The sequence below is a fragment of the Rosa chinensis genome, chromosome 1, assembly GCF_002994745.2.
Source record: "Rosa chinensis cultivar Old Blush chromosome 1, RchiOBHm-V2, whole genome shotgun sequence".
NCBI classification, from domain to species: domain Eukaryota; kingdom Viridiplantae; phylum Streptophyta; class Magnoliopsida; order Rosales; family Rosaceae; genus Rosa; species Rosa chinensis.
Genome location: NC_037088.1, coordinates 27,239,267 through 27,252,165, shown reverse-complemented (window position 1 = coordinate 27,252,165; position 12,899 = coordinate 27,239,267). Strand labels below are relative to the sequence as shown.

General features: G+C 37.6%; 1 protein-coding gene across 1 annotated transcript; it reads right to left on the bottom strand.

Annotated features, from left to right (window-relative positions):
• Nucleotides 1-50: 50 nt before the first annotated feature.
• On the bottom strand, nucleotides 51-1,901 carry LOC112175676 (probable LRR receptor-like serine/threonine-protein kinase At3g47570). Its single transcript, XM_024313399.2, has 2 exons — nucleotides 638-1,901; nucleotides 51-535 (listed from the first exon to the last, which is right to left on the bottom strand). Exons 1-2 carry the CDS (start codon nucleotides 1,737-1,739, stop codon nucleotides 162-164), a joined length of 1,476 nt encoding a protein of 491 aa, XP_024169167.1. The 5' UTR covers nucleotides 1,740-1,901; the 3' UTR covers nucleotides 51-161.
• Nucleotides 1,902-12,899: the final 10,998 nt, after the last annotated feature.

The window sequence follows — 12,899 nt, the reverse complement described above, 5'->3', positions numbered from 1 at the left end:
TATAATAGATTTGTACAAGATGTTACTCTCTTTTATTCTTTTAGTTACATTAAGGGCTCAAGGCCTCAAACACAGTTACACACCAAAATACAAGACGCAGTAGTGACAAAGCATACAGCACGTATAAAAGCCTTCACAATCCAGTTGTAACTTAGAAGGTTCTAGTCAAGAAGATTGCCCCTAATTGAGTGCAATTCAGATGCAACATCACTGATATCCTTTCTGGTTGTTGGAGATTCAACCGAACAGGCAATTCCAATTCCAAATATCAAAGTCAAGCACTCTTCAATTTTCTGTGCTCTCAAGCTCGAGAGGTTGTGAGATTCTTCAACAGTGATATTGCCTCCTCGAAGAAATAGTGAATCTGCAATGTCTGCAACACGTTTAGGGAAAGCTGTCTTCACATAATAATGAAGACTGAAGCCATCACTGAACATGTGATCAGTGGGTTTCTTCCCTGTAAACATTTCTAACAAGAGAATGCCAAAGCTGTAGACATCCCCATATGTTGAAACTTCACTTCCCATACCATACTCTGCAGTTTAAACAATGTAATAGATAATTCACTACAGCTGTACTTAAAATAAAATAGTGAGGTACATGAGGAGATAAAGTTGAAGAATATGAAGAAAGTTACCTGGAGCAGCATAACCAATTGATCCTCTGATTCCAATGGAGCTTGATTGATTTCTAGAAACACTGGTTGGTTCCGAGAGAAACCTTGCCAGTCCAAAGTCAGAAACATGTCCAGTCAAATCTTTGTCCAAAAGAACATTACTTGGCTTGAGATCACAATGAACTATCGCTGTTTCACAATGATTGTGAAGATAATCCAGTGCACAAGCAATATGAATGGCAATGTCGAGCCTCTGAACAAGACTTAAACTTTTGGGGGCTTCTATCAGCTCTTCATTTCCAGGGGATGGATGCAACCAATCCTCTAAGCTACCGTTCTCCATGAACTCATAAACAAGAGCCTTGAAATCATTACCACTGAAATCAATACTTGAACATGCAGTTAAGATCTTGACCAGATTCCGATGCCTGATATTTCTCAATGCCTCACATTCGGCAATGAAACTCTTAGATGCTCCCCGGTGTAACATGTTAAGCACCTTCACAGCGACAACAACTCTATCATCCCCAAGAATTCCTTTGTAAACAGACCCAAAAGCGCCCACACCAATCAAATTAGCTGAAGTGAACCCGTCAGTAGCTTTTAGAAGAGTAGCATATGAAACTTGTAAGATGGAGTTCTCAACAGTGCTTACTTCAGTTTCTTTCCCTTTCTTACGAAGAAGGAAAAGAGCAAGCACCACAGTCAGTCCCAACAATGTGAGCCCGGAAACTAATGAGATCACTAGTTTCATTCTAAGAGACAATTCTCTTCCTTTAGATTCTTGAAGCTTGCATACAGGAAGTCGAAGATTAGCAATACCGCCGCAGAGTCTTGTGTTTCCAGCAACTGAAGTCGCACTTGCATTCCTAAAAACACCGTCTGTTGGTACTGCTCCCCAAAACTGATTAAAGGATAGGTTTAGATTCTCCAGGTTTCCAATTTGCTCGAAAAACTGTGGAATATCTCCTGACAAATTATTGAGTGAAAGGTCTAAATCTCGAATCCCTCTCAATTCCTTCATAGATGAAGGAATGAGCCCTTCCAAAAAGTTACCTTGTAAGTGTAGGACTTCCAAACTCTCACAACTACCGAGGCTACTAGGAAGTTGTGCTGATAACATGTTGTAAGAAACGTCGAGTGCAGCTAGATTCTTCAACTTTCCAATCTCAACGGGAAGGGAACCAGTAAAGTGGTTTGTTGACAAGTTTAAAGAAATTGATAAAGAGAGGAGACCAATAAGTAATTGTTGAGGTATTCTGCCATCTAAGTTATTTTGAGAAAGATCCAAGAGTAGCAACTCGTGACATTCTCCTAGGCTCTAAGGGATGCTGCCATTGAGATTATTTCCTGGCAAGCGAAGAATGGTTAACCCTGTTAAATTTCCAAGAGAAGATGGAATGCTCCCGTATAATTTGTTGTTCCCAAGATAAATTTCCCCGAGCCTTGTAGCTTTCCCAATATCTGCGGGGATGCTACCTTGTGAAGTTTTTTTCGCCCATCTGTAGTAGTTGCAAGTTCACAAGATTCCCTAACCCAGTTGGGATGCTTCCCTCTAGGCGGTTTCCCTGAAGAAAAAGCAATTGGAGATTGGTTGATGTGGGCAACGTCCCTCGAAAATTGTTATCGTTGAACCCCAACGCAGTTAGACCTGTGGCATTGACCAATTCTGAGACAAAACTCAAGTCACCTTGTTTATCTCTTCCAAGATTATTATCTTGGACATTGAATACCACAAGGTTATGAAGATTTCGTAAATTTGGCACCTGTCCAGTGAGTCTGTTTGATGAACATTGAAACCACACAAGATTTGTTGCATTGGATATTGACCAAGGTATGGCCCCAGTAAATTGATTCTCATCAATGGAAAAGATTTGAAGGTTGGGAAAAAATTTAGTGCCCAAGTTGGAAGGAAGACTTCCTTGAATTCGGTTTACCAATATCTCGAATTGAACTATACCAGAGAGGTTATAAATGCAGGAAGGGATGATACCAGACAACCTATTTACGGCCAAAGAGAAAATTGTTAATTTTTTCAACTGGCATAGAGAACTAGGGATGCTTCCTTCTAAGTTGTTATAAGCTAAACCAATTGCATTGAGAGACGAAAGGTTCCTCAAAGAAGAAGGGATCTCTCCAGGTAAATTATTGAATTCCAAAACAAAACTCTGAAGCTTTGACAAGGAACTTAGTTTGGGAGTAATTTTACCCACTAGATTGTTTCTACTAAGGAAGAGAGTGATGAGTTCAAAGCATCAATTGGATATATTGGTAGGAATGGTGCAGTAAGTGAGTTATTGCGTAGATGCAATACCTGCAATCTTGCAAATGCCCAATTTGAGGAGGGATTTGATGAGTGAAGCTATTGTTTTGGAGATTTAGCACTCTTAAGAAGCTTAGATTTTCTATGTGTGGAGATATGGATCCCACCAATGCTAGAGACCCGAGCTCCAGCTTTGTCACCCTTTGACCATGTCGTCGACTACAGGTGATGCCATGCCACTGGCAAAAATGAATGGATTCATTCCATGAGCTTGTGACCTGGTTGGGATCGTGTTGTATTTGAGCTTTGATTGCTAGTAATGCCAGCCTATCCGTCACATTCCCTTCGGGTTTCGTGGTTAAGGGATGGTTTGGTTGCATGAAGGAGTTAGAACAGAAAATGAACATTGCATTAAAAAATGCGTATATCAAAACCAATTTCACAACCAAAACTCACATTTTGAATTTTTTGCGTGTGTGTGTATTAACTAAACAAAAGGATAGGTGAGTTCCATTTTATGCGTCAGAAACTAATTCATAGGATGGGAGGATGGACAACCAACCAAAACTCCCTTCTTTCCAACTCTTGTTTTCCCAAGATAACTGCTTTTAGTCCACGTATTAAAAACTGAGTAATCAAAACCAAATTCAGAGCCAATACCTACACTCGACTTTTTTTTTTTTTTGGAACCGAAGAGAGGGAGAATATGTGGGTGTCATAACTCACAAGGCACAAGTCATTAAAGTCGGAAGTGGTCGTAACAATCAATCATCTGTGCACTCTTTGGTTGACTTAATTATCACTTTATTGCGAAAGACGGCCGTTCGATCAGTTGCTTTCCACTAGGGACTAGTGGCATGGTGCGGTTTACCAAAGACGCCTGACTTATTTCTCTTCTCACATGCTATATATTGTAATTTCCTCTATCGAAGTAAAATGTCAAACAAAAGAGGTCAAAGGACAAGAAGCTTAGATCAAGATATTAGATATGCATGGGGCTCGGATCAAGATTGAAAACAGAGTTGGTATGACATATGAACGCTTAATTCCAAAGTTGTCAGTTATTGAATACTTAATTCCAAGATATGCATGGTCTCAGATCAAGATTAAAAACAGATCGAGTTGGTATGAAATATGAACTCTGATCTAGGCCAGGGGATGTTGTTGTAATAAACTCGATAATAGTCCAACGAATCCATAAGTTAATTAGGAACTCTAATTAAATTTCAGATTGCTGCAAGTCAGGCACGGAACCAAGGGGGTGCTGGGATGTGCTGCAGCACCCTCCATTTTGTTTAGAGAAAAAAAATATCTTATATATATTGAACATCCAGAAGCAAGTAAATGTATGAAAATAGAGGGAAGATTAGAGAAAAGCACAACAAAAGCAACTATATATGAGTAAATGCATGCTAATACAATAATATTAGAATATTGGTACAAGCAATCAAACCAGGTATTGTACTTCCTCAAATGACAAAACATATATTTTGAAAAACTTTGACCCAATCACAATGAAAATCAAAATAAGCTAAGCTGCAAGTCCCAAACTACTAACGAAAAATCAATCAAACTAAAATTTCCCACAAATTTTGACGCTACAGGGCTGTCAATTTCGACACAACCAGATAACACGACTCAAAATCCGCACGAAATAAATCGGGTTAAACCCGCACGATTAAAAAGAGAGTCGACCGTGGGTCAATATGTTGTGACCCATTTAATAAATGGGTCGACCACGGGTCAACCCGCCAACATGAAGTGAATCCGTATAACCCGATTATGTTATACTTCTTCTTAAAATTTTGGACGATGGGGGTATTTGATCATATGATTAGACAATTTGAAATATTTTGCTTTATAATTATTAGATTTAATTATTTATGAGTTATATATAATTATTTATATTCTTCGTCTTGTGGAATTTTTAGAGAATTTAATCAATTTATGCATTGTTTTAGTTAAATGTGTCGCATTGTTAACCCTTAAATGAGTCATTTTGTCTAACACGACATGACCTATTTATTAAATGAGTTAAGCGGGTTGAAAATGGGTAACCCGTTTAATAAATAGGGGGTGTAATTAAACGTATTTATATACGTGTAATTAGATCTAAAACACTATAAATAAGTCAATCCTTATGTCAATTAATATGTAATTAATCCATTTTTATTTATTTTATAGAAAATAAGTGGAATTGCATAAACGAGAAAAAATGGTGCGAAATTAGAGTAAATTAGAGTTTCAGACAAAATGACAAAATAGTCAATGCAGGTCAACATGGTCAACACTATCAAAAGAGCGGAATCTAATCACCTTTGACAGTATGTTGTGGAAGTGCATTGAGAAGAGAGAAAAAAGAAGAAAGGAGAAAAAAATTGAGGAAGAGAAAAAAAAAAACTGTGTCATGATGACATTACCATGCAATTATCCTTTAATCAACTGAGCGATTTCTTTTCTTTTCCTCACGTGCACGGCAGGACCCTATCCTTTTCTTTCAATTGCTTTCACTCTTCCCAGCCACACATTAATTCAATCAGTCTCTCTTCTTCCCCTCTTCACACCAGCACGACCTCACCGTCCATAAATTGTAGGACCAAGTGATGTAAAGAAAACAAAACCAATACATCAAGAGAACACAAAGTCAATAGCCATAGGATATAAATTTCATTGTGGTTCATTATGATTACCATTGTTTAGAGGTTCACTGTATTGTCCAGCAGCCATCTCTTCTGTTCTTCAGTAGCAAAACCCAGCAACACCTTGACAACCACAACGTCCCTTGTCTGCACTCTGCACAGCAACTCCAGAAGCTAGGAACTCCAGCAAGGTTGCTAACTCCAGAAACTTCAATGCAGCAACACCGAACCAGAAACAAAACGAGAAGAACAAGTCTTCTATGTTATACTACTCTTAGCTTTCAGAATGGGACTGAACTCAATGCTAGAAACGTGTAGTTAACACAGGGACTTAATCTGCTATATATAGGGGCCAGTATCAATCTTGTGCTCATCCCATAAGGAGTCCAAGATTTCCTAAAGATTTCATCTGCAGATACTTAATGTTTATCATGTATATATCCTTAATGTTAATCAGGTTCATTAACAGATAAGTCTCCTACTTCAAATGAGACATAATTTCAAATTGATAACAGAATAGAGTTTTAGATATGCATTTCTGTTAATCAGCTTCTCATTAAATCAAAACTATTATCTGAATACTTTTAGATAATGATAAGTTCAAAATATTTTCCAACATTCTCCCACTTGAACTGGCATTATCTTTATGCATAGCATTTGAACCATAATGAGAAAATAATCAACAAATGTAGTGTGCACTGAAATACAAGAACAAACTCATAACTTATCCAGCTTGGTCAATGTACAGATCTAATGCAGAATCTAGAACTAATTTTGATCAACGTGATCAAGTCAGTTAAAGACCACTAACACAAATTGATGTACATCACATAAGCTTAAGATGATAAACGGAAGAGCAATTGGAAAAATAATATGTCTACCTGTAAGGTTCCTTGCTCATAGTCCAACATAATGATTTCGACAACTCAAAATCTCATTAGCAAGCACTGAAAATTAGTGAATCTGTTGCTTGCTTCCTTAACCTGAAAAGATTCACTTGATAATACACAGACATAATAATTTCAATATTTCCAGTGAATCAAAATGGTACCATAAACAAAACTGTAACTGGAAAATTGTATTTTATTAATAAATTACACAATGAAATTTACAAATAAGCTGAGGAATGAAAAACAATTCAAATAGAGCTCATTACAAAAATTTGAATTCTAAAAATGAGAGGTGACTCCCACTGAGCTCAAGAATCTAATTGTGATAAAATCCCCAGATTCTTAATGTGCTTTTGAAAACTTGCAACTGGTAAGGCTTTAGTGAATGAATCAGCTAGCTGAGCTTCTGTATTAATATTCAAAACTTCAATGTCACCAAGGTCTACCCTTTGTCTCACACTGTAGTATTTGAGATCAATGTGTTTAGAATTATTTGATCTCTTACTGTTCTTCGCAAAGAAAACAGCAGCTTCATTATCACAGAACACTTTGAGTGCCCCTGAAACTATAGTTTTGAGAACTTTAGTTTGCATCAAAAAATTCTTAATCCATAAACCCTCACAAACCCCTTCATAAACAGCTATGAATTCTGCTTGCATTGTGGAGGTGGCGATCAGTTTTTGTTTCATGGTTTTCCATGCCACATCACCCCCAGCAAGCATAAAAACATAACCACAGGTGGATTTCATAGAGCTGGGATAGTTACCTGCAAAGTCTGAATCAGTGTAACCATGTAACTCTAGGTTTTGCACTCTCTTATAAACTAACATGTGAGCTTTTGTTCTCTGCAAATACCTAAGGACTTTCTTTCCTGCAACCCAATGTTGATGACTGGGATTAGACTGAAATCTGGATAGGATGCCTACTGCAAAAGATAGATCAGGTCTGGTATAGACCTGAGCATACATTAAGCTACCAATAAGTCTAGCATATGGTGTGCTTTCCATGTCACCACTCTTCCCCCCATTTTTAGAATTTTTAGAAAATTTATCTCCTTTAGACATAGGGACTTCACCAGAAGCACAAGATTCCATGCCAAATCTTTTCAAAACTTTACAGATGTAAGAATTTTGAGATAAGCCTAAAAGACCTTGTTTTCTGTCCCTCTTAATTTCAATTCCCAAGACATAAGATGCTTCACCTAGATCTTTCATATCAAAATTGTTAGACAGAAAAGCTTTAGTGTCTTTCAACAATTTCATATTAGTACTAGCTAACAGAATATCATCTACATACAGTATGAGAAAAATAAATTCATTCCCAGCTGTCTTTAGGTATACACACTCATCTACAATGTTTTCTGTAAAACCAAAACATGAAATTACTGAATCAAACTTCTTGTACCATTGTCTCGAAGCTTGCTTAAGTCCATAGATTGATTTCTTGAGTCTGCATACATGATTTTCTTTTCCGGTTTTCACAAATCCTTCAGGTTGTTTCATATAGATTGTTTCTTCTAATTCTCCATTCAAGAATGCAGTTTTTACATCCATTTGATGTAGCTCCATATCAAAATGTGCTACTAGGGCCATTATGATTCTGAATGAGTCTTTAGTGGAGACTGGAGAGAAAGTTTCTGTATAATCTATTCCTTCCTTTTGTGTGAAACCTTTAGCTACAAGCCTAGCTTTATGTCTTTCAATGTTTCCATTTTTATCTCTTTTGGTCTTGAACACCCACTTACAACCTATAGCTTTGTGTTTTGGATCTGGATTGACCAACTCCCACACTGAATTTTGACTCATGGAATCTAACTCAGCTTCCATAGCCAACTGCCACTGTTCTGAATTTAGACTTTCAACAGCTTGCTTGTAGGTTGTTGGATCATTATCCTCTGCAAGAATCATCAGTTTCTTGTAGATACACAAAATAATCACTGTTTTCATCATAAGTAGGTTTTCTTTGTCTTTGAGATTTTCTAATTTGGGGTTCAGGTACTGCATTTTGCTGTAAATCTGGATTTTGGTCTAAATCCATGTTTTGGGGTAATTCTGCTATTTGTTGAGCTGCAGTTATGTTTTGTGGTACTTCAGTTACCGGAATAGGTGTGTTTTGATCTAAAACTGTAGTTTCTGTGAATTCAGTAGTTGTAGTTTGGTTCTGCATTAAAGGTAGATATTGTACTAAGGTTTCATTACTTGTGATTTCTTCAAAATCTGAAGAAAGATCTTCAAAAATTGAGTTACACACTACTTCATCTAGGAATTTTGCTTGATTCGTTTCAAAAATTCTAGGAGTGTGATGAGCTGCATAAAATCTAAAACCTTTAGACTTTTCACAATATCCAACGAAGTTACAACTAACTGTTTTTGACTCAAGTTTCTGTGTTAATGCACTTGGCATTTTTGCCTCAGCTTTGCATCCCCACACATGGCAGTGATGCAAGCTTGGCTGCCTACCACACCAAGTCTCAAATGGTGTCTTTTCTACAGCTTTACTGGGTGCTCTATTGCAAATATAATTTGCAGTCTTTAAGGCTTCACCCCATAAAAATTTAGGCAAACCACTAGTGCACATCATACTCCTAACCATATTTAGAAATGTTCTATTCTTCCTTTCTGCTACTCCATTTTGTTGAGGGTTATATGGAGTGGTATACTGGGCCTTAATGCCTTGTTCCTGAAGGTATAATGCAAAAGGTCCCTTTTGCTGGCCTGCCTCAGTGTATTTGCCATAAAATTCCCCTCCCCTATCAGATCTCACAATCTTTATTTTTGTTTCTTGCTGTAGTTCAACTTCAGTTTTAAAAATTTTAAAAGCTTGAAGTGCTTGTGATTTTTCTGATAGTAAGTAATAAACATAGCAATATCTAGAACAATCATCTGTAAAGGTAATGAAATAGGAATTTCCACAGATAGTCTTATGCTTAAAAGGTCCACAGATGTCAGTGTGTATGATTTCCAAGAGTTTTTGACTTCTTACTGCAGTTTTCTTACTTAAGTTAGTCATCTTACCCTTGTAACATTCTATACAATCTGACAGATCACTAAAATCTAGTTCAGGTGGAGTTTTATTCTTTATCAGTGTTTTGAGTCTATTTTTTGAAATATGCCCTAATCTTCTATGCCACAGATATGCAGATTTATCATTAAAGATGGTTCTTTTAACACCAATAACAGTGTTATTGCTTAATGTGTTTTCACTATTTTTAATCAACATGATTTCTTGTTTAGCTATAGAACAGTTCAACTGTAAATAATCATGCATAAAAATTCCACATCCAAGAAATTCTGAACCTTGAAAAATCTTTATTCCATCAAAATCAATCATAAGTCTGCAACCAAGTTTTACTAGCAAAGAAACTGAAAGCAAATTTCTCTTAAGAGAAGGAATGAAATAAACACTATCTAAAATAAGAAACTTTCCTAAACCCAAATCTAACTTCAAAGTACCGATGGCCTTGACGGCAACCTTCATGCCATTGCCAACATGTACTGAATCTTCATGCTTCCTTGGAGCTCTCCTCCTTGTTAAACCCTGCAAGGAATTGGTTATATGAATTGGTGAGCCTGAATCCAACCAATATGTATGTGGTTTAACATTAATGAAGTTTATTTCCAAAGAAAACACTGAACTATGTAAAGCAGAATTATTTAAAACAGGATTAGAATCAATTAAGTAGTTCTTACCCTTTTTGATCATCCACTTTTTGAAGCCTTCACACTGCTTCTTCATGTGCCCAGTTTTCTTACAAAAATAGCACTTAATCTTTAGTAGTTTTGCAGCAGCAGTCTTCTCAGTGGGTACCCTAGCAATGGCCTTTTTGGGTTTGAACTTGTTCTGATTCTTTCCCTTGCCTTTTCCCATCAGATTCACAGCAGTGGTGGGTGCACTTTCCTTCCTCATCCTATCCTGTTCATCAACACAAATGGAAATGAGCTCATCAGCATCCCATTTCTCCTTGAGAGCATTGTAGGTGGTCCTCAGATTATTGAAAGTATTGGGGAGAGAATCCAGGGCTACATGAACGACTTGGGCATCATTGACACCCATGTCCAGATCTCTGAGTTTGTTGTTGATGTCAATCAACTCCATAATGTGGGTTCTGACACTCCCCACTCCACTGAATTTGAGATCATTGAACCTTTTGTACAATCTTGCAGCTTCAGCCTTGCCACTTTCCCTGAATTTTTGAGCTATGGCCTCCAGAAAATCCACTGCATGTTCTAGCTCCTCAATACAGCCTCTAACGGTGTCAGAAAGGGTGGTCCTGATGACATTCTTGGCCATTTTGTTAGCCCTGTGCCACTCTTTATAAGCCTTTTTGTCCTCTTCAGTGCTTTCTTCATGTAATACCCCGAAAAATCCAAATTAAATTCCGTGGATTTTTAGAATTGATTTCTCGGTATTAGGAGCGAGTACAAAGCTTGGAGAAGTTGTGGAAGTAGTTCGAACGATTTTATTTTCGAAATCGAACGTTATTTAGGGGATCTCAAGTGACTTTTTATACGTATGGAATTTGGGAAAATTTCCTTCATGAAAGTTGTAGAGCTCGTCGATACGATCGTGTGCATATGTGGAACGCAATATTCGGAGTTCGTATGAATAAGTTATGAATATTTGAAATTTGAGAATTTTATATAAATATCGAAAAAAAATCCGGAAATTTTCATTTGAGGACGAAACTTTTATTTTCGTTGCTGAACAGTCCCTCAGCATCTCCGTTCTCTCTCTTCAGTTTCTCTTCAGAACCCTCGAGTCCCGACCGACCCGACCCGGCCGAACGGCAGCCCTCCGGCCTCCTCCGGCCCCTGACCCGGACTCCCCTGGGATCGCCGCCCCACGACGAGCCTCCCTATGGTGTCGCCTTGCCTCGCCGCTGCTCCTAAATCTGGATCGAAGCCCCTCCGAACCTAAGTTTCGACCCGATCGGATCTTGGTCGTGTCGGCGTTGCATGGGCCGATCCTTCCCATTTTCGTGATCTCCTCCTCCCCCTGATCATCCCCATGTAAATCTTTCATCACGATTTTGTGTGTAGAACGCTAGATCAAGGTTTGACTTTTTCGACGTCCCTGATTTGATCTAGGATCTGATCGTGCGTCCGAGATTTAATCCAACTTCAAAGCTTGATCTAGGACGATCTAGGCCGAACCAGACTTAGCTCCAGGTATGAAAGTTCATCAACCCTTCATTTTGAAGAAGTTTGTAGTTGACGACTTTTGCATCGGAGGTGGTTGACCGCCGCGTTGACCGCTGTGTTGACCACCCACTGACCACCGCTTGTGGCGGCGCGTCGGACCATATTTTGAGTTTATATTATCTGGACGATGATCTACGCATCCATACGAGCATTTTGATATATTACAAGGTTATTTTTAGAAAAAGTTGATAAATAGTGGATTTACGTTTTGACGTTACTATTTAACGTTTTTACGTTTTATCTTCGGTTTACGATCTGTGAAGATCAGACCATCGGTTTTACTTCAAATTTTAATATGTTGATCGTATGACTGTCCCGATGACTTTGTGAGGTCACGGGCGAAGATCCGACTGTTGGATATTCGTATAATTGTGAAACAGTGATTCGGAAGGCGATTCGTGAGAATCTGACCGTCGGATTTTCGTATAATTTTAAGGAGATGTTTGTAAGGACTATTCAGGAAGATCCGACCGTTGGATCTTCGTGATAATTTTGGAGGATGATCCTAAGGGCGATCCGTGAGGATCCGACCGTTGGATCATCATATAATTAGGATCCGACCGTTGGATCGCCTTTATTTTAGAATCTGACCGTTGGATCGTCGTTTAAGGTTATTTTCGTGTTTCGATTACTAAGCAAAGACCCTACTTGATTAGGTACTTGACGGTTTGAGTTGACGAGCGTTTGGAATATTGATATATTCGACTTTTTAGAAGACGCAGCTGGATTAGAGGTGAGTAAACCTCACGTGGTTCATATTACGAACCCAATAAATTTAATTACTTTATTTTTTTGTCGTAACTGTGTGAAAATATTTATGGAATAAATATTTGTTTTAAATCATATAGGCTTGATCAACTACGGTCCATAGGTAAGTAAAATGATTTTATTATACAAATGAATTTCACGGTTTTTATACTTGAACTATAGTTGGTATTAGTGGTCATTCCTGAGCGGATGATTACGTATATATATATTTACGTGGAAAATATATTTTGGTTGACGTGTGATTGGCATGATGAAATGATTGAGAATTGATTGGATATTATTCAAGCTATTAATCTCCCATTTAATTGTTGAATAATGAAATGTTGATCATGTGATGTGAAAGCTATTTTATATGCCCAATTGTGAATATGTGGAAATTATTTTAAGAAGTAAAGATTTGTCTTGAAATAATATGTCTCTTTATATGGGCGTACATATACATTTATACAATCTAAAATTTATAAAGATTGTATGTTGTGAAATTGATTATGTCTGAAAAATATAATTATGAAGCCGGGTGAT